Below are 23,173 nucleotides of genomic sequence, written 5' to 3'. Positions count from 1 at the left end.
GTTCAAAATAGAAACTTAAGACATCATCAGCATTAAGTACAGCCACTGTTTGGAGTATTTTAGGAACAGAAATAATTTAAAAGGTGTACTCTGCTGGTAATTAGTATTGACCAAACCACAGGCAGCTGGAAGCTACAGTACATGATAGAAACCCTGCAGATTTAAAATCAATTAAAAATATCTAATGATAAGACTTTCTGGTGGCACATTCTGAAGCTTTAAAAATACATAACATGAATTTCAGTCCATTTTTAAATCAAAATTTACAAGAAAGAGAAACAATGGGAAACAATGACCTTTGTTGTCTAAATTAAGGAAGCACTGGGTAAAGCCTGGCTACCCGACCTGATCCCGACCAAACCCGACTACATGTGTCTGGTTCGGGTCGGGTCTGTGTTCTGCATCCAGTATTCGGGCTTGGGTCGGGTCGGGCTGGACTATACTGTTTTGTCTCATACTGTTTTCATTTTAATCAACATTTAATCTAATATGTTTGTTATTTTCGGGTCGGGCATTTAAAAAAATTAAAGGACTTGGGCCTGAGTCGGGTTCGGGTTGGCTGTTGTCAGGTCGGGCCCAGGCCGGGTTTTAATGTTATACCTGTGCCAGGCTTTAGCACTGGGGACAACACATCTAAATTGGACTAGTCAAAAATAAAAATGATCTATACAGAGTGCAGCAATTATGCTCGACTTTAATGCCAGAAGTTAATCTGACTGCAGAACAGTTCCGTATATATCAGCAATCCCTTTTTCAAATCTGCTGTGTGAATAATTTAGCTGCTTTGAGGTTTTGGTGACTGATATAAATTTTAACAGAAACAAAGGCCTTGATTTTAAACCTACCACCTCAACAAGCATGATGGTGTAGGTGGGGGAGGGACAACCTGACCCAACCCAACCCTATTTCCATCCCGTTCAGTGCATAATTCAGGGCACTGATGAGGCTCCCGTAAAAGGCAGGTGGGGGCCTAATCACCACATCAAAGTTGTGTCCTGATGACATCATCAGCACCATGACATGAATTTAACAGAGAGGACCAGTCCAATTTGTGGGATTTCTGGCAGATGAACCAAGGCAGGAGCTGTTGGCCCCCCAAGATGTGTGGCTCTTTTCACCACTCCCCGTGGGACAGCATGAGAAGCAGTGCTCCCCCCACCCCCCCCCTCAAGAGAGCTTTCAGCCTCCACCAGAGCCGATCTCCATCTTGCCCACAACTCCAGCCCTTCCAATCGCAGGGCTCCCCCCACCCCCCCCACTTCCCAATGGCCGATCAGCGATTCCTCTCTTAGCCCCACTCATCCCTATTGCCAGGGATCGTTCCCCGAGGGTGGCCACCTGCTGTGAGCGTTTCCTCCCACCCGTGGGTCCAGCTGTTCATTTGGTCAGCTGCTGTGCGGGAGGCGGTGCTATCATATGCTAATGAGCTTCTGCTCTCAAGACTGGCAGGGCCTTCGCGTCCCCGGTCTTGCCAGGTTCTTTAGCTGTTTTCAACCTCCCCATTAATATCGGAGCCAAAATGTTTTCCAGGTCTATGTGATAGCCTGGAAATTGTGAAACTACTCCACGCACAAAGTCTCACTTGAAGGGAGGGCAGCTCAGAGAATTCGGCATGGATGTCTATGGGGCAGCTTCTGATTTTGTGCAATAGTGAGTTGACAGGCCTTTTTACATCTCTTCCATTGCAGTCAATAAAAATAAAAATTGAGAAGGTTGTAAAATTGGCTGCCGACTCACAATCACCCATTTTACACGATCTGACAAAGTCAAGATTTATCCCAGTGTGTCTGATTCATGTTGTTCCTGATTCTTCAGCTGTTTTGAAAGAGTGAACAGGGAAAGACTTATTTTCTCTGATTAAAGAATCATCAATTTAAAGTTGTCATGAAGAGAGTGAGGAGAGAGTTTAAGAGAAATTTCCTTGTATAGTTGTTACAGCATGGGTAGTAGTTGCAGGAGAGATCACTGTAGCTTTTAAGAGAAATCTGGAAGCATATTTGAAGAGGAGGAAGATACAGGGCTCTGAGGGAAGAGAACAAATTAGCGGCAGTAATTTTGTACTGTTCTACTGAAGAGCCAGCACTGAAGCAATGTGCGAAATGGCCTTGCTCCATGGTATAAATGTTCTTTTACAGCTGTAACAAGACAGTCCAGGAATACAGAGTAGATCTACCGAATCACACTGCTTCATATGAGTATGAATGTTGTATTTCCAATAATAATTAGAGTAGAATGTTTTAGAGTTATGATAAGGAAAGTGAGCAAAACGTGCAAACTTGTTGTGCTCAGAGGTCAAATAGAGAAATGCTTTCCTAAAGTAATGAGATGGGAAAATTTCACTGGAAAGCAAAGAATTAATGTGTGCAAATTCAGTTGTTGTTTCATGTTGCTCCCCTTTGTGAGAACCAGTCAGCGAGAAACTGGTTTGCTGCGCTAGTGATTTTGATGGGGCTTCTGATGAGGAAATAAGACCAGGAGATTTTGCAGCTTTCATGATAATTCTATTGCCCTTTAGGGACTTTGGATTATTGCAGCTTCAATACATGGGCTGGATAAACCTTCCTAACTCCCAAGTGGCTTAAGTGTTTTTGAACATCACTGTGCACAGTCTGAATATTAATTTTCAAAAAAATGCAGCATTTTAAATGTCAGTTTTAGCTCAATAGTAGCATGCTCACCTTTGAGTCCGAGGCTGTGGGTTCAATCCCAACTCCAGTGCCATGAGCACATAACCTAGGCTGAGTCTCCAGTGCAGTATGGAAAGACTGTACTATTGGAGGCTCCTTTGCCTCTCTCAGGTGGCCATTCCCCCATTTTCCTGGTCAACATTTATCTCTTAACTAACATCCTCAAAGCATCTGTTTTAATCAGATTTATCTCATTGATGTTAGTGGGACCTTGCTGCATTCAAATTAGCTACCGTGTTTCCTACAACAGTGAAGACACTTCAAAGATACTTCATTGGCTGTGAAGTGCTTTGGGACATCCTGAGGTGATTTAAGACACTATATAAACAAAAGTTCTTTCTTATTTTCAGGGATCATTTCCTTTTACTACTGAAGAGAATTTTATTGTGCAGCGCTGCACTTTTTGCATTGCTCTGAAATCGTTTTGGCTTCATAGTGACAGTGTGTGGTATAACTGTAGCCAAAGTGCCATAGGATCCGGAATAAGCCAATTAGCTCCTCCAGCCTGTTCCACCATAGAGATCATGACTGTAACCTAACTCCATAGACCCACCTTTGCCCTACATCCCCTCAATACCTTTGGTTAACAAAAATCTATCAGTCTCAGATTTAGAATCAATTGATCGAGCATTAATTGCCATTTGCGGAAGAGAGCTCCAAAATTCTATACTGTTTGTGCAGAAGTATTTCCTAACTTCACTCCTGAAAGGTCTGGCTCTAATTTTTTAGACTATACTCTGTAGTCCTACACTCCCCGACCAGCGTAAATATGATCTCTTTATCTACCCTATCTGTTCCCATTAATATCTTGAAAATTTTGAGCAAATCACCCCTTAACCTTCTAAATTCCAGTGAATCTAGCCCTAGCTTGTGTAATCTCTCCTTGTAATTTAACCCTTGGAGTCAAGGTATCATTCTGGTAAATCTGTGCTGCACTCCCTCCAAGGCCAATATATCCTTCCTAAGGGGTGGTGCCCAGAACTACTATCAGTACTCCAGGTGTGGTCGAACCAGGGGTTTTGTAACCACAGAATAACTTCTATCCCCTTGTATTCTAGTCTTCCAGATATAAGGGCCTTTTAAATTATTTTTTACATCCGTCCATGATATTTTAATGATCTATGTACATGGACGTCACTTTGGAACTCCACAGTTTCCAGCCCATCAGTTTGGGTTTTCAACTTTAATTAAAGTTTAATTTCAAAGACTAAAACGTTCTCAGGCAGTTCAACCTTTGCATATTTGCTAAGTTTGAAAGATTACATTTTAGGTTTCATTGTGGGCCAGGAGCCTGCAGATCCCACTAAGGCCATCAATTCCCCTTTACCCCCTCCACTGAATGGTTCCCAATGGTCCCCAGCTGCAGTTTCCTGGTGGATCTGGCTGGGGTTGGACGAGATTCTGGAAAAATATATTCAAATCAGTCCTGGCTGTTAAGATGGGTTGGGCCTCCACATCTCTGGACTCCCTGGGTTCATCATCCACTTTGGGGACTCCATGCTACATTCCCCTCCCAGTTTAAAATGGGGGGGCCTAGTGTTTGCCCAGGGGAAAAGAATGCTGTCCTGTGTTGTTAGCAGCAGTTATGCCTCCTATTAGTGTTTGTCTTATAATGATTACGGCACCAAGTTTACACTCCTAACAACAAAATACTGCATGAAAATTCCAGGACAGCACCTGAATCCTAAACTTCTCCAACTTTTTCACTTCTGCAAGACCCACCCAAATCCATAGCAGGCAATAAGATAACATTGTGCAGACTTGATATGGCTATACCTAAAGAACTTTAATGGGGCGTAAAACCAGTGGATCCAATCTCTAAGCCCCAAATTCTGCTCCCTGCTAACCCTCACCATTAGATCCGCTGGTTTATGCCCTTCCAAACTATCAGAATATGGAGATGTTTGTGATCACGCAACTAACTACTGGAAGGCGGCTTTGTAGTGTAAATAAATGGGATTATGATGGTTTGGAGTCAGAACAAAGTTATTGCTAAATTTGTCAAGTGGCAGATAAATAGTATTACAAATATTTATCTGTGAGGCCTGTACCTTTCATTATCAGTAAAATTTTAACCTCGAGGCAGTCATATGATGTATTGCTTCATTAAATTTGTTCCATTACATTGATGGGTGAACTGTTGTAGTAATTCAGCTGAAAATGGCATTAACCAAACCAGGTCCTGGACTAACGTGATCAATGCTATATATCTACTAGTAAAAAGATAATTTGATGAATTTTCAGGGACGTGTTGCAGGACTAATAAGTTGGAGCATACTCCCCTCTTAATTGGATGTGAATTATTTTCCTCACGATCCATTTCAAACGTTTGCAGGATTTGTCAGCTCTGTGAGTGGAACAGTTGACAGATAAAGTGCACAGGGAAATGGCTTTTCACACCCGTTCAGCAACTCACGGCAAAATCTGTCAGATACAAGAGGCAGCTTCTACTCAGCTTTTAGCAGTAGTGCTAAAAATAAACAACAGGAGAAACAAACCCAAGAACAATAGGATTGATTTGAAAGGTAGACAGTGAGAGATATATAGACAGCAGATTTGTGCAACTACGCACAAGCTACAGTGATAAATTGTATGAGTAATGACTGGAAAGCTTAGATATTTTCTAGCTATTTATTACAATCCTGATCTGCAAGCTTGGGAATTATAGGGTAGAAGGCATCAAATTTCTTGAAATTCATGAACTTTTCACTCCTCTAAAATTTCAGCAATATTATAACTCCATTCCCATCAACTGCAGTCTTTCTACATAACAGGAGAGATTTTTTCAATACTGAACCACAGTGAGATACCTCATCCGCCCGCTGGTGTGAAATTATAGGCAACCTGCCTGAACACTGGTGATGGCAAGTACTAGGATAGCATACTCGAATTGTTACCTTTCCAATACTAACACAAAGATGCTACCTGATACCAATACCTTAAACAATGTCAATAGTCATACAGAAAAAAAGAGTGCAAACTGTATTCAATACAAAATTACTAATATAAACACTTTTACATTCCTTTACTTTGACTTCATTCTTTTTTTCACCAATTAGCCCAGTGCTCGACCTCTGATTCCCAGCTTCTTCACCCCACAAACTTATAGGCAAATAATGTTCATGTCTCCTACATTGGTACAACAGGACACCTCTAAGAATTCCATGGGGAAATCACAGTCATGAATACAACTCCTATTGTGTAGTGAAGTGTTGCCAATTTGTTCTACCAAAAAAAAAGTTTTACAATGATGTTAAGTGACTGGAACAGCGGATACCTGGCCAAACTGTACTTTTAAACAGGAGCTGCCATTTTAAAAAAAACTATGGGGTTGATTTTCATACTTCACCTGGGTGGTAATCTAATGTCGAGATTATCTGCTTGTCATAAAACCGGCCTAACTTTCATTCTATGAAATGGCAGGTGACCCATTCTGCCAGATGTCAACCAAAGCAGTGAAAACTAAAATCTATTCCAATTTGTGTTTAATTTAAGTACAAGAAAATCCAGATTGAGAATACTATACAGCACATCAAGCTTGCGCCATCTAGAGTCCACATCTGAGTGAGTGGGCAAAGATCTAGCAAATGGAGTATAATGTGGGAAAATGTGAAATTGTCCATTTTGGCAGGAAGAATAAAAAAAGCATATTATCTAAATGGTGAGAGATTGCAGAGCTCTGAGACGCAGAGGGATCTGGGTGTCCTAGTGCATGAATTGTAAAAGGTTAGTATGCAGGTACAGCAAATAATTAGGAAAGCTAATAGGATGTTATTGCGAGGGGAATTGAATAGAAAAGTAGGGAAGTTATGTTTCAGTTATACCAGGCATTGGAGAGACCACATCTGGAGCATTGTGGAGAGTTTGGTCTCCTTATTTAAGGAAGGATGTAAATGCATTGGAAGCAGTTCAGAGAAGGTTTTCTAGACTAATACCTGGAATGGGTCTTATGAGGAAGGGTTGGACAGGTTAGGCTTGTATCTGCTGGAGTTTAGAAGAGTAAGAGGTGACTTGATTGAAGCATATAAGATCCTGAGGGGTCTTGACAGGGTGGATGTGGAAAGGATGTTTCATCTTGTGGGAGAATCTGAAACTAGTAGTCACTGTTTAAAAATAAGGGGTTGCCAATTTAAGACAGAGATGAGGAGAAATTTGTTCTCTGAGGATCGTGAGTCTTTGGAATTCTCTTGCTCAAAAGGCAGTGGAAGCAGAGTCTTTGAATATTTTTAAGGCAGAGGTAGATAGATTCTTGATAAGGGTGTGAAAGGTTATCGGGGGTAGGTGGGAACGTGGAGTTGAAGTTACAATCAGATCAGCCTGATCTTGTTCAATGGTGGAGCAGGCTCGAGCGGCCGAGTGGCCTACTCCTGCTCCTAATTCATAAGTTCCTATGTTCATCTGACCATTCTATAAATGGGCTTTCCTCTCCCACCACCTGTTTTTTTTAATCTACTTTAAGGAACAACATTTTCCTTCCCTGATTTCCCTTCACCGCCCCCCAACTTAAAATAAAACAAACAAGCGAAAGTAACAGGCAGGAAAAAGGGCACCAAGATAGCTCCGTAGTCATGGCAACTGGTGCACCACAACTAGACACATCTGTTCCCCACCTCTCCCACCACCCCTGAAGCCATGTGATCTCCTGGGCAAGACAAAAAAAAAGGAAAAAACAGGGTCATTAAGGGGAAGAACTCAGGAAAATTTCCCTCCCACCCCCTCTGGCGATCAGTCTAGGAGATCATATGGTCCAAGTGTTCCCTATCTGTTAATCCACTTACATCTATGTGATGCGATCTTTGCTTCACTCAGGAACCAGTCCAATTTCCTCTTGAAGGCATACAAAGAATCAGGATACATCACACCAGCTGGCAACGTATTCCAGAGGCTCACTACTCTCTGAAAAAGAACTGCCTAACATTCCGTCATACCTTTGTGTAGTTTAAATGCATGTCTCCTGGTCCTCTCCAGTCTGTCAAACTGGAATATCTTATCAATAGGCATGCAGTCCAGCCGTTGCATTATTTATAAAGCTCTATCGTGTCACCTGTAAGTCCATGCTGCTTAACAGTCAATAGATCCAGCTGTTTAAATCTATGAGTAACTAAAGTTCTTTAAGCTAGGAATCATTCTCGTAGTTCTTCTTTGAATCTTTTCAGAGGGACAAAGCAACATTGTTAAATATCTCAACAAATTTGATAACATGCTTCTCAATTCGGATAAGTCCATCTCCTTTTTAAAACTGCCAGTTGACCTGACTCACTGGTTACGTACAGGAGTTTGTAATCAGGATATCTTTACACTATAGGGTCCGGTTTGTTAAGATTCCTAAAATCTTTCTATTTGAAATGTCAGTCTACTGATCTCTTTAAGCAACTGAAGGACAACCTAGGTCAAGGAAGAATTGTACTTGGAGCTGAATTTCCACAAGGCTGGAAATAATATTATCCTTATGATAAGGACAGTGCAGAAGGAGGAAAACATAAAACTACACATTGCCCAAACCCTCTCCCTCAACTCCAACTCTTAATATGTGCAAAACTTCATGGTCAGATGGAATAGAGTGTATTTATTTAACAACAGACAAAAAATGAATACCAGGTTCAGAACAAAGTCTTTTCATTAATTTTCTAAACACAAGAAAATAAGAGTGCTACCTGGCTACACTTGATATATATTTAATGAACAACTGAGTTGTTGCATTAACAGCAGCTCTGAATGGTTTTGTTTGCAGCAATTCATTTGCTCTATTCAGAGAGTGGTTAGAATACGGAAGTCGCCAACTGAGGTGAATAGCATAGATCCACTTAAGGGGAATAAAAAAACTGAGGGAGAAAGCAACACAAGGATATGCTGATGGTATTAGATGAAGAAGGGTGGAAGGAAGTCTCAGTTTAATTGATCAGCCTAAATACCTGCATGGACCAAATGGCCTGCTTAGTAACTATGTAATATCTTGGAATGAAAAGATGGAGGACCTCAGCATCAAGAGAATTACTTCACTTTCTCAACTGGATACCCCTCCAACACTGGTTTAAAATCCAGTACCACCGAGTTGCTGATACTGGTGAAGACTGGCCTCCTCAATGTCAACTCTACTGCTCTTCTTGCAAATTACTTGTCAACTGTGCTGATATATCACATTGAAAAATTTAGCCCAGGGACTGCAGTTTACCAACAATGTTGTGGCTTGACTCAGTCTGTAGAACTCTTGCCTCTGAGTCAGAAGGTCAAGCCCACTGAAGGTGTCTGCAAACCAGGCTATGTTGACACTTCAGTACAGCACTAAGAGAGGTGTCTTTCAGATTAGATGTCAAACAAAAGTCTTATATGCTACCTCAGGTGAAACCGCAAAAGGTACGATGACACTAATTGAAGAACAAAGAGGTCACACTCTTCCCCGAACGAACGCCACCCAAAAGAGATTAACTGGACACTCATTAATTTGTTGTTTGTGGGACCTTGCTGAGAAAACTGGTGGCCAATTCTGCCTACAATAGTGGCTGTGCTCCAAACATAAGCCATTGGTTGCCAAGCACTTTGGGACGTCCTGAGGATCTGATCAGTTGCTATATAAATACAAGTTCCCTCTTTCTTTATTATTGCACTTCAAGGGTTAAACTATGAGGAGAGATTAAGCAAACCAAGATCATAGAATCATAGAATGGCTAGAGTACAGAAGGAAGCCATTCAGTCTGTTGTGTCTGTGCTGGCTCTCTGGAAGAACAAATCAGTTCGTCCCACTCTCCATCCCTTTTCCTATAGCCCTTCAAATGTTTTTCTCTTCAGGTTTTTATCAAATTCTCTCTTGAAAGCCACAATTCAATCTGCCTCTACCACACTCAGGCAGTACATTCCAGATCCTAATCATTCACTGCATAAAAAAGATTTTCCTCATGTCGCCTTTGGTTCTTGTGCCAGTCACCTTAGCATTGCCATGCAATCAATTTGGAGACTGCTGAGATAAGCGGGATGTTAGTGATATTTTGTAATTCCGTGACTGTCACTGAAATTTCACAAAGTGCCCATAGTTTGAAATGTTCCTGACCATTCTGCCGATGGGAACAGTTTCTTTCTTTCTAATCTGTCTATATACCTCATGACTTTGAACACTTCCATCAAATCTCCTCTCAACCTTCTCTTCTCTAAGAAGAACAGCCCAAGTTTCTCCAATCTATCCACGTAATTGAAGTCCCTCATTCCTGGAACTATTCACGTAAATCTTTTCTGCACCGTATCCAATGTGGTGCCCAGCTTGGATACAATACTCCAGTTAAGGCCAAACCAGAAAAGTTTCTTCATAACTTCCTTGCTTTTGTACTCTCTGCCTCTATTTATAAAAATCAGGATCCCATATGTCTTTTGTCAGGAAAAACCCTATATGCCAAATGGGACATATTCATTTCAACGGTTGGAAACTTACCTTAGACTTCTAATGGGAAAAAACCCTACAAGTAACTTTTTTAAAAACCAGCAGCCAAGATGGCCACTGCCATTTACATCTAAAATACCAGGAGATTGGACTGGAGACAAAAAGTCTAACAAGAAGCCCAGCCAGGACAACAGCTTGCTCTAAGTGATTGAATTACCTAGAATGGCTTCAATAGTACGGCAGTCAAAGCCATCCCCACCCAATGACTTTGAAAGAGACAACCCCCTCCCAGTGTGAATGGACACCCTGGGGCATGCAGTAACTTGAATTTCATTAGAAGATTCCAGAAAAACCTCATTAGAAACAAATGTGATTAAGAATCATGTGATCGCCTGTTCATCTCTGAAGAAACAAGTTTTGTTACACAGACAAGCAGTAACTGAGTGTACATCAGCAGAAGGCTGCTGCTCCACCCCCACCCTAATCTCTCTCTCTTCTTGCTGTCTCCCCAGAAAACATCAAGTGAAAACCCTCTGCGACTGGGGGATCCTCCAAGCCTACAGACTGCTACAGCCAGCAATCAGGGGAAGAGAACTAACTACAAATTCTTCCTTCAGGAAAACCCTGAGCACAGCAAGCCAGCCAAAATACACTTGACCAATCAAGAACTTAAAGAATACAGCTGAGGACTAGTGGAACATCCACTTTACAGACTGTATTTAAGTTCCATTTATTCTGGACTTTAATCCAACCACCAAATCGGTTTCCCTCTGTAATCTATTTGTGTGTGTGAGATTCTCGTGTGAATGTGTGCGTGAATGTGTAGCATATTTTTAAAATCGGGTTAGAGTGTTACGTATAACAAACTTACCTCTTTCTTGTTTAAACTCGAGAAAACCTGTCCAATTGGTTCTTTCACGATCAGAGTAAAAGAAAAAAGGTAAAACACTCACTGAGGTGGTAAGCACAGCCACTATTTAAAAGGAATAAACCCTATTGCAGTCAAATAAGAGGAAGGGGCACGAGGGGAGCCTGAGATCCCCCCCACCCCCCCTCACCTGGCCGTAACAGAAATTTAGGGGCTATAGTCCGTGGCATAACCCAATGACAAATGAGAAATTGAAAGTGGGAAACCAAATTGATCCCTAGCAAAAATTAAGAAGAATCTTCAATACAGGTTTTCTTGTGGTTTTCACTGCTAGAATACTAACATGTCCACAATCGAGGACAGTACTTTCCCAAGCCAGGGTGAAGTAACTTGGGATAGGTTAAAGGCCTATAGTTGAGGAATTAGGCTGGGCAGTTAGGGATTACTTTCCGTGCAAAACCTAAGACTTGGGGCCAACCATTTTTCACTTGAACCTGAAGATTCAGAAACAGGGTTAAAGTCAGAAACAGACAGGGTGATGTTAGCAAAAATACAATTAGAACAGACGAAACTCAAATTGGAATTCCAGAGAGAGAAAGAGCAGAGTGAGTATGAAGAAAGAGAAAAAAGAGAGAACTTTCCAGAAGGAGACGGAGGAAAGAAAACTAAGGTGGCTTGAATTAACTGGACGGCGACACAGTATCCCCAGTGACAGCATGGCTAGTGAGGAAGCTACCCCTAGCTCAGGGCCATGTGCTGAGCTCTTAAAGTTCTCCCAGTTGATTCCTAAGTTCAATGAGGGAGACGTGGAAGCATTTTTTAAAAAATCACTTTTGAAAAGTTTGTAAGACAGCTGAGATGGCCGGCCGAGAACTGGACCCTATTGCTAGAAAGCAAGCTAACAGGAAAGGCCCATGAGGTTTATTCACTGTTGCCAGATGAACGTTCATCAGATTATGAGATGACTAAAAATGCTACCCTTGGGGCATATGAGCTAGTACCAGAAGCATACTGCCAGAAATTCTGAACTCTCCAGACGCAATCTGATCAAACTTACCTCGAGTTTGAAAGAGTTAAGCAGCTTGCTTTTGACCAGTGGATAAGGGCACTTAAGGTACAGCCCACATATGAAAACCTCAGAGATGTGATTCTTCTCAAGGAGTTTAAAAACTCACTTCCCCTTTCCATTAAAACCCACATAGAGGAACAAAAGATTCAATGACCGAGGCAGGCCACAGTTCTGGCCGATGAATTCACCCTTGTACACAATTCCTTACCCCAACGGAAACTCTTCCCTAGACACCCCTACAAACCCGAAAAGAAAAAGGGGGGTGATATGAGCCCGAACATCCCTGGGCGAGAAAGGAAAGCTGGATACACAGGGGGCCCTCCTCAAGCCAAAACAGATGGTGCTGAGAGCAGGAGTGAGACCCAAAGACATGTGTTTTACCACTGTACAAGGCAGGTCACCTCTGAGTTGACTGCTGGAAATTACGGGGAAAACCTGTCGAATTAAGCCGGGCACACCAGAGCAGTGCAGGAGAAGGGACCCTGATGGAAAGCACAGCAGATCAGGCTGTGGCCTCAATTGCAGCAGTAGGGCCCAGTAAACCTACCGCTGTGCGTAAGGGAAAAATTAACAAAATCCTTCAAAGTTACCAGGATTTTTTGTCTCGAGGAAAAGTGACCCATTGCCCCTCGAGTGGGGCAAGCAATCCCTTCTGCTGGGAGAAGACATGATCTCTCCCCCAGAGAGTGCAGTGAATGTTGAAATGTTAGTGAATGGTATCAGAGGGCAGTATATGTCCATAACGTTATATTGGGTGCACCTGGAGTGTGACCTAGTTTCAGGACCGATAACAGTGGGGATTGTCTGTGGATGGGGTCGACCTGCTCCTGGGTAATGATTTGGTGGGGGTGAAGGTGGTAGCTTTCCCCAGCAGTTTTAGAGAGACCGATAGAGGTCAGGGAGATGGAACAGTTGCAGGAGAAGGTCCCCGGCATTTTTCCTGACGGTACAGTGACTCGGTCCATGGCCAAACAAGCAGATGAGGCTGAACTGGCACTGCAGACAAATGACTCTTATGTCTGGTTGTCTGAAACCTTCTTTGGGAAGTCAGAGGACCCAAAGGATAGCCAGATCACTCTGCTCCTGCACTCCTTTTAGAATTGTATCCTTTATTTTATATTGCCTTTCCGCATTCTTCCTACTGAACTGTATCACTTCAAACTTGTCTGCATTAAATTTCATCTGCCACTTGCCCACCCATTCAAACGGCCTATGACCTCTTGAAGTCTTATCACTATCCACTTCACAGCTCACAATACTTCCAAGTTTTGTGTATCTGAAAATTTTGAAATGGTGCCCTGTACACCCAAGTCCAGGTCATTAATATAGATCTAGAAACGTCGTGGTCCTAGTAACGATGCCTGGGGAACCCCACTTTATATCTTCCACTGTAAACAACTGTTCACCATTTCTCTCTGTTTTCTGCCACTCAGAAACTTTGTTTCCATTCTACCACTGTTCCTTTTATTCCATAGACTACAACTTTGCTGGCAAGCCTATTATGTGGCACTTTATCAAATGCCTTTTGGAAAACCAAGTACACCACCTCAACTGCATTACCCTCATCAACCCTCTTTGCTGCTTCATCAGAAAAACTGTTAAACATAATTTTCCATGAACAAGTCCTCTGTTGGCTTTCCTTAATTAATCCGCATTTGTCTAAGTGACTGTTAATTTTGTCCCGAATTATCATTTCTAAAATGTTTCCTACCACCGAGGTCAAACTGACTGGCTGGTAGTTGTTGGGTTTATCCCTCGAATTTAGCAGGTTAAGGGGTGATTTGATCGCAGTTTTCAAGATACTAAGGAGAAAGGTAGGTTAGATTGGGAGAAATTATTTTTGCTAGTTGCAGTGTCTAGGACTAGGGGGCATTGTCAAAAAATTAGAGCCAGATCTTTCAGGAGTGAAATTAGGAAACACTTCTTCACACAAAGGACGGTGCAAGTTTGGAATTCTCTTCCATAAATGGCAATTGATGCTAAATGAATTGCTAATTTTAAAATTGAGATTGATAGATTTTTGTTAAGCAAAGGTATTAAGGGATATGGGGCAATAGGATATGGAGTTAGGTCGCAGATCAGCCATGATCTCGCCGAATGGCGGAACAGGTTTGAGGATCTGCTCCTGATCCTATGACCTATTTATCAGTTTGGATATGCTCAAAACTACATTTTAAAAGATTTTCTTTCTTCACAAACAACTGGCCTTCAATGATCTAAAAAAGCATCTCAAAGGATGTTTCTCAGTCTGAATGGAGTCTCAGTATAACTAACCAGCAGAAGATGTTCAATATGATCCTAGATTTATTAATATATTTCAGGTGATATTTTCAATCTCATCTTTCAAATACACTGTAGATTATATGACTCAACTTATTGAATCCATCACCTCTGTTCAGGGATGAGTAATTTGTTGGTGATAAGATACAGCTTTTAACAGGTGAGTGATATAGTGCAGAGGATTCACATCTTGGCAATTTTATCCTGCTGCACCTGAGATTTACACAGTCATGCAGAGAGCAAACTATTAATTATCAAGCAGCTGATTAGCATTTTATGTGAAAAGAAAAGCTGTGGCTGCTGGAAATCCAAAAGAAAGGCAGAAAGTGGTGGAAATGGTGAAAGGCTAATCCTTCATCAGATGAAAAACTGATCAACTTATATATTTCCAGTACTTCTGATTATGTTTAATACAAGTAATGGCCCTAACATTATTCTATGTGCTACGAGCATATGAACAAATTCCCCTCTCTATTATTTTAGTGACGGTGTATACCTTTTGAAATAAATGGGCTAATACAGCCACTGAAACAGCGGGTAAGTAATTTCAGATGACGCATTTGGTACATTTGTACAAGATCACCCACAGTGAAATTTCAGGGCCGATGGATTTGAAATTAATAATAACTTTACTATAGAAAGTGTGGGTGTAAGAATTTCTAAATTCTGGTGTGCCATTTTCACTCTTTGCTTTGTGATGTGCTCAGGGTGGTGACAGGATTTAAACTGTGGAAGACATGCTCCCCAGCAGTCATACCAAAAATGATTCCACAGAGTTACAATGGGCCAGGATTTGTTGGAGCAGGGCATCTCATGGGGTACCCAGTTCGTTAGGAATTTTCCAGCACCCTTCAGCTTACATATTTTTTGTCTGGTAAGCTTCTAGGAGAGTGAGCTGATAATTGCACAGTGAGGACAATAGGGCATCTGGGTAATGAGGCCAACAGGGTATTTCCTTAACCAATGAGGTTTAAGGATTGAGAAATAAATAAAGAGAAAGGCCTGAGAAGGAGGGTAAATTGGAGCCAAATTAGGTATCGAAAGAGAAACAAAGAAATTAAAAGATTGGATTACGAGTCAACGAAAGGAAGCGCAAGAAATAAAATGCAAAATTTAAAATATAGCATTTCTAAAATCTCCAACATCATTTCATTATCTGAGGGAATGAGATTTCACAATTTAAATTATTCACTTTCTGGGTCAGCGAAGTTGATTAGCAATCATTAACAATTATCACATTGTTGAAAGGATGCTTAAGCTATTCATTACTAGACTTAACTTTCTGTGGTGAGTTCAATGGGCAATTAATGTGCAAATTCATGAGGTGGATGATTGGTGTGAGGTGTTATTTTTATGAAGGTAACGGTGAAGCAGGTGCAAATCGTCCAGCAGCTTGTGGCAATTTACAACTCACAGGGAATTTCTTCCTTGCCACAAATTGCAGGTCAATTTGCACGTCAAAAGCAGTGTGCATCATTCAAATCCTGTTATTATTTCAGCATATTTTGAGCCAATGTCATTGCTTAATAAAAGTACCCGAGGTGAAGTCAGAGAATCTACATCGCAAGGATGCTCTCCGGATGTAAATTTCTGTATGCTGTGTTAGCAGTCATTAGCCCACGAGTAGATCCTGGGAGAAGGGATGGTTAAGCCGTCAAGAAGGAGAGAGGGTTGTAATCATAAGGGAGGGTGTGATTGAGAGGGGAAAGAAGGGGGCAATCAAGAGGGGATGAGTGGCGGCTGACAATGACCTTCAAGACTGTCGTGGAGCTGGGAGGAACATTGCCAGTCCTTACTGTGCCACATTCAGGTAAAAGAAAACTTACATTTTTGATGGTGGCCTCCATCAGAACTGCTGGCTAGACTGTGTTATGCCCAGTAAAGGCATGCTCTATTCATAACTTTAAACATGGACTGTATCCAGCATAAAATCTTACGGAACGGAATTTTCTTCTTTTTTTTTTAAATCAACCACAATGGACATTAAAAGGGCTGCATAAGATGGCTGCCGAGGGCCAGGTTACTTTTGCAAATTGAATGACTATGGATGGAGTGCCTCCCTTGAATGGACATACCAAGACAAAACCATTTATGGAATTCACATCTTCTATTGTTTGTGGTCCTATCCTAAACTCAATATCTATGGACTCCTAGACTCACTGGGGGGAATTTTATGCTCACAGCGGGGGTCTCAACTTTGGGGGAAACAGACACCGAGATCCCTGCAGTCCCTCATCTACAGAAGCCCGCCAAAATTAGTGCCAAACAGCCACTTAACTGGATCGCGGCGAACCTTCCGTCGGATTTAGGACCCCATTGCCGGAAGACCCTGCCTTGCAGAGGGGCCAGCCAATCAGGAGGCCGGCAGCTGCAGCGCCACCATGGAGGCAGTGCCTGCTGCTGTAGCTGCAATGACCAGACACCGAGAAGCAGCACTGGAACTGGCTTAAGGTAGGCCAGGGTGGGAGGGGTCTTGCAAGGTGGGGGTCACGGGAGTGTGGGGGGAGGGGGTTAGCAGCAAGGGCAGGGGATGGCTCTCAGTGGGCGCCCTCCCGCTTTCCCGACGCCGGGTCCCTTGTTCAGACACTAAGTGCCTTTGAACAGGTGACCACCCCCTCCCCCCCCACCCCGGAGCCGGGAATCAGTCCAAATAGTTTTTCATGCCGTACTGCACGGATAATTGCGGCTGCGATGGAAAGAGGCCCTTATTTGGGGGTCAATTACCTAGTTAATGGCCTCAATCGGCAGCAGGGTGGGAAGGCCGTTAATAGGCCTTCCCGTCCTGGACTAAATTTCGGCAGAGGGGGAGCATAAATTTCCACCCGCTGTCTCCGAGCTCGAAACTTAACAAAGAGAGCTGTAACAAATCAATTAAATTACAATTCGGGTCACTGACCCGAAAAGTTAACTCTGCTTCTCTCTCCACAGATCCTGCCAGACCTGCTGAGTATTTCCAGCATTTCTTGTTTTTATAACAGATCTTATTGCTCCAAGCACCAGGGCGAAACTGGTCAATCAGCAAACAACCGCTGCAGAGCAAGCAGACAAGGCTGTGCCTTAAAAGAACTGGAAGTTGTAACATATCTTAAGGTCTCCAAGGCTGTTCCTTTTCAAGTCCACCTGTATAGAAAACTGACCTCCTGGTAATGAGACTGCAAGCAACTAACTTCGCAACCTCCTGAAAATCCACCTCTATGAGAGAATCCTGCGATGACTTCGATATATGACTCCAGCTATCAAATCCACCTAACTACAGTTCAGGAGTGAAAACACCTTCTTCACCGGGCCCGCAATGCATGCCTTTTCCCCAAAATGAGCCAAATCAAGTGACTTATGAGCTATTCCTTTGTCTGCAATTGGCAAAAGTGCACTATCTTCTATAATGGCTTTCTTACTAGAGAGAGAGTGTTTGTATGTTTGTGTGTGTGGGAGTGAGTGAATGACATAGCGTTAGACTTCCGGGTTGAACTTGTGAATAAAAATAATCCTCTTTATTTAAACACACGAAAAATGTGCTACTGGTTATTCAAATTGGCCATACACTCAGGGGTTAAGAAATACCCATATCTTCCTTGTCAAAAAAAATACTGATTATGGACAGTGAAGGGAAAAGAACTGGGGTTTCAGTTCATAACAGCTGCATGTCGACAAGGCTATCCTGAATACTGTTGGCTCGGTGCCAGTTATGTTCAAGGCAACCCAATATTGGGAAGAGGTCCTGAAACAAATGTTAGGTTCATATTTGTAAAAGGCCTGTTTCAGGCAAGGGCCCTGGACACCTACACTTCAGGCTTTACCAGTATGTTGGGGGAGATGCTAAATGGATGCAGCCGCTACAACTCTCTCGGTCTATATTCCTTGGGAAGAGCAGTTCCGTAGAGAATATACAGTCATAGAGTTATACAGCACAGAAACAGGCCCATCGTGTCTGTGCCGGCCATCAAGCACCTAACTATTCTACTCCCATTTTCCAGCACTTGGCCCGTAGCTTTGTATGCTATGGCGTTTCAAGTGCTCATCTAAATACTTCTTAAATGTTGTGAGGGTTCCTGCCTCTACCACCCCCTTCAGGCAGTGCGTTCTAGATTCCAACCACCCTCTGGGTGAAATTTTTTTTCCCCCAAATCCCCTCTAAACCTCCTGCCCCTTACTTTAAATCTATGCCCCCTGGTTATTGACCCCTCGGCTAAGGGGAAAAGTTCCTTCCTATCTAACCTATCAATGCCCCTCATAATTTTGTATACCTCAATCATGTCCCCCCTCAGCTTCTCTGCTCTAAAGGAAAAAAACCCTAGCCTTTTCAGTCTCTCTTCATAGCTGAAATGCTCCAGTCCAGGCAACATCCTGGTGAATCTCCTCTGCACCCTCTCCAGTGCAATCACATCCTTCCTATAGTGTGGTGCCCAGAACCGTACACAGTACTCCAGCTGTGGCCTAACTAGTGTTTTATACAGCTCCATCGTAACCTCCCTGCTCTTTTATTCTATGCCTCGGCTGATAAAGGCAAGTATCCCATAATCTTCCTGTTGCACATGCAGATACCTAATGAGGTTAACATTGCAGTTCTGCTGAGAACCAGAGTCTGGCTTCATGAAGGAGGTTTGTTCACTAGTGCTACTGGAAAATTGGCCAAAATTCCCAGTAGTATGACAGTTCAGCCAGAAGCAAAGACAGAACTGCTTAAAGGCTGCCCTTACTCTCATTATACATTATTATGTGCAGAGCCTGACCACTTCTGATTCACTGAGCATTTGTGCCCTTCAGTTTTATAAGAAGTGCAGAAAATAACTTCTGCAACAAGTAACCATTTAGGTGAACATCAACAAAAGATACAGGTCTAGAAATTTGGCCACGTTGCATCTGTTTTTCGAAGACGCTAACCAGCCTACTATGTTGCTAATATGGCAGGAAACAACTCTGGAAGTATTTCCGGCAAGAAGTGCGCCAACTGCCACATTGGTGAAGGCCGATGCGCTGGCAGCAGGAGCACACACCGGCAAAACTTTATGTGCAGAATAGCTTTCAGCCTGTTTTTGAACACCCCAGCACTTCATTTACCACGTACTGAACTCACACAGCACATAGTGAAACCTGCACTTGCCTCCACGTCAAAGAATGGACGCACATGACCTTCTAGGCTGCAGAAACTTGCCATTAGAGGGTTTGCCACCATCATCTGCCAAAATGATAATATGATCAGTCTCAACTTTCTCCAATTCAAAAAATAGCTGTGCATATAATCTATGCACAAAATATACCTTGCATTGTACTAATATTTATGTATCCTCATGGCAATTCCCATGAAATAACAGTACCTACAATTAGCTAGCTCAAAATTTGTTTCATGCAGTGCAGTTTGATCAGGATATTCTCATCTGCCACACACTCATATTCCCTTAAGCACTGAAGACTAAGGGTTGATCTAATTAAATTGTTTAAGATGATTTGGTAAGGTAAAAAGAGAGAAACTATTTCCTCTGGTGCGAGAGTCCAGGGCAACTTTAAAATTAGATCATTCAGGAGTGACAACAGAAAACATTTCTGATACAAAGAGCAGTGCAAATCTGGAACTCTGTCCCCCAGAGAAGTGTTGAAGCCAAGTCAATTAAAAATTTCAAAACTGCAACTGATAAGAGTTTTGTTAGGCAAGGGGTGTGGAAGCAAGGTGGGTAAAAGGAGTGGAGGTACAGATCAGCCATGATCTAATTGAATGGTGGAACAGGCTTGAAGGGCTGAATGGCCTCCTCCTGTTCAACTCAGGATATAAGTGTTTAAAACGTTAAGAGATTTACAGTAGCGATGAAGAGAAACCTCTTTAATATAGGGAGTTATGAGGCTGGAGAAATCACTTCCAGGGTTAGTGGTTGAGGCAGGAACTGTAGCCTGGATATTAGCTTGGAGGTGAGGAGGGAGTGGGGGCTGTTTCGCAGTTAAGATACCTGGAAGAGTGGAATTCCCTGAGGTTCTGCCAAATTTAACAACAAGGCCTGATTAACATATTTTGTTTCCGTTTCCCTGTTGCAGCCAGCCAGATTGAGAGTTGGCCTGGCTTTTTGGGCAGAAAGGCCTGCAGCACCAGGCTGCAGCAGGAGCAGAGAGGAGGGAGGGGGAGATCGATCGTAGGCTGTAAATTGATCAGAGTCAGAGACATCGTGGGGTGAGGGTGGGGAGGTCAGAGACATCGGTTGGGGTGTGGGGGAGGGGGGGAAGGGTGCGGGGGGTTGGGAAACCCGGCCCACCAGCGTGAAATTTAAAATGAAGATTTAATCTGACACATGCAACGTCATTATAATATTTAAATGACCAACCTGCCTCCTGGGAGTGGATAGGTTGGCTGCTCCCAAACACTCCTCCGCTAAAACCTGAAGTGGGCAGGTTGGAGGCAGGTTTGAGATTTTAATCGTTTTTACATCGTACCCAACCCAAACCTATACCTTTTGGGGCGGCAGGGGGTTAACATTTCCTACATTACAAAAGTGGCTACACTTCAAAAGTCCTTCATTGGCTGTAAAGCATTTGGGACACCCTGCGGTTGTGAAAGGCTACATAAAGGTAAGTTATTTCTTCTTTCTTTAAAATTTCCCTCCTATGGTACAATTCAAGATTAGAATGGATAGGTGGATGAAGGAAAAGTCGATAATTGGATATTGGAACCAGGGAGGTAAATACCATTAGAACTATTTGCTTGTGTGAGGGTAAACGTCAACATGGACTGTTTGGGCTGAATGGCCTGTTACTGTGTTGTAAATTTTACATATTTTAAAGTAGAAGTGATTCTATCAGCAGTCTGTAGTTTACTCCTATTATATAATAATATATCCATGCTATCAGCAGCTGTCTGGTTTTTCTCCATTCACTGAGAGCTCATTGGAAAGTGATTGGTATTTCTCGGGGAAGGGGCTGGTTAAACCACTTGGCTTCTCTTTTTTCATGGTGATGCTACCAATAGTACAGGTGAGACATGGCAAACTTGTCACGTCCTACCAAATACAATAGATAATCTCAGCAGGTTGAAGACTTGAGTTCTTATTATGGCCTGGTGTTTCGGAAGGAGCCATGATGAAATAAACAATGAAATGGAAGAATTATGAATTTAAAAAGTCAGCTGTTAAACCAAACCACAAGGACATGGACACTTGTACCACAGTCAAAATGGAGTAGTGGCCACGTGAACCCCTCCCCACCCCCTCCGTACTGGGAATCAACAAATCTGTCTGAAAAGATGGAGCTCATTAACCTCATCTGAAATAACTCTGGGGAGAACCGCTTTGAAATTGAAATGAGAACTATTGCATATTAATGACTCTTATCAACGTGAATGAACTAACAAAGGATTCTGGAGACTTACAGTCCAAACCAAAATAAACAGGTGTGAAGTGGCATCATGTTTCCATTCAGACATCAATTGATAGTCATGGTGATCACATCCTGATTCACTGTGTGGTCACATCAGGAGCGAGGGCCATGTGTCTCCTAACAGAAACTTTAATGTGATGGATTTTACCTTAAAATGGTAAAGCTCTCTGGAGAGAGGGGGGAGATAATGCAACACCTTCAGAAAGCAGTCCAGCCAGGGGATGTGAAAGACATCCAGCCAACCAAGAAAAACCCTGCTGAACAACCACCACAGCAGAGACATCACAACGTGACTTTAAGACTCGCCAATTGCGAAGGTAAAAAAATCCACACCACCAGCTTTGTGCTAGGTTATAACCACTAGAACTTTACAACACCTCATCAAGTTCAAGATTACAAACACCCAGGCCTGCACCTTTAAAAGATACGGTCCTCCTGCGAAGATTCAACAGGTTTACTGTAAACCACAAACATTTACCTCACTTTGAACTTTAAACTACTTATCCTTTTTCTCTCTACCTGTCTATTCTTATGTATGTGTGTGTGAGTGAATGTGAACGTGGGTGAGGCTGTGACCGTTTCGGGAATTGTGTAAAAATAGTTATTTTTTTTTTAAAAACCATGAGAAAATCTGCCATTTATCTATTTATTTGACCCAAAATATACTCAGAGGCTAAAGCAACATTTTAATAAAACACGATTGCGGTCAGTTGGGAGGTGAATAGTGGGAACCACCCACACCCCTTTCCACCTGTCCATAACAGCTGGAACATCATTCTAGCCAGAATAAAAACTAAGGCTGTCGTTATATTGGACTATCAGTATGAGAGTGCAGAATATGATTTTCAGTTGCCAACAGTCCAGTTATGCCATAGGCTAAAAACTGAATTATGCCCCTTCATGGCCATGCGTGAGCAAATTAAGTGTGAAAAGCCAAATCCAGATCACTCCAAACAGGTTACCTCCACAGTTTTCAACTCCCTATCATACATTACCAGTACCGAACTTTCCAATCCAGCTTACCACATTGATTTCCTCAGCAGCTCTTTCGTTTTCTTCCTTATACAATTTTATTTTGTCCCTCGTGCGTTCCTGTAGAGCTACCAGTTTGGCCCAGTCGCCATGTCCCAGTTCCTTAGTTTTTAACTTGTCCTACAAAGAGGAATATATACAGAAAATCTCATTAATCTTTTAAAAAAGTAACTGCGTTTTTTTTTTAAGAAGGTACAAACTATAGTTTCCAATGTGTAGAATACACGGACATGGAAAATTTGCCTGGCAGCATATCTTAGTTTAAGTTGCTACTGTTGATCCTGCAACATTCACAAAGTCAATGAAAGGTCCCTTAATTATCATACAAAATGTTGGGAGCTGGCACCATTCGGGGTGCCCAGCATTTGCATAAGACAAGAAAGTTCAGCAGAGGAGTAGTGAACATGGAGGTGAAGGAGGGGGATTGTGGGCTGGTCCAGCAGACTTGTAAAGTGGCTTGGTTCAAAATGTGCTTTTAAAACTTTGCCCAAAGTTTTGTAGGTGCAGGCCTC

The 23,173-nt window shown here is 42.4% G+C and overlaps 1 protein-coding gene across 4 annotated transcripts in view; it reads right to left on the bottom strand.

Annotated features, from left to right (window-relative positions):
- Window positions 1–23,173, bottom strand: part of LOC137376222 (limbin-like) — a 211,705-nt gene that overhangs the window by 61,658 nt on the left and 126,874 nt on the right. For all 4 annotated transcript variants that reach the window (XM_068044349.1, XM_068044367.1, XM_068044359.1 and 1 more), the window contains one exon: window positions 22,653–22,781. In XM_068044349.1, coding sequence (XP_067900450.1) covers window positions 22,653–22,781 — 129 coding nt within the window. The remainder of the gene's footprint in view (window positions 1–22,652; window positions 22,782–23,173) is intronic.

This window comes from Heterodontus francisci, chromosome 1 (genome assembly GCF_036365525.1).
Source record: "Heterodontus francisci isolate sHetFra1 chromosome 1, sHetFra1.hap1, whole genome shotgun sequence".
In the NCBI taxonomy this organism is placed as follows: Eukaryota; Metazoa; Chordata; class Chondrichthyes; order Heterodontiformes; family Heterodontidae; genus Heterodontus; species Heterodontus francisci.
This window is presented reverse-complemented; position numbering and strand designations above follow the sequence as displayed.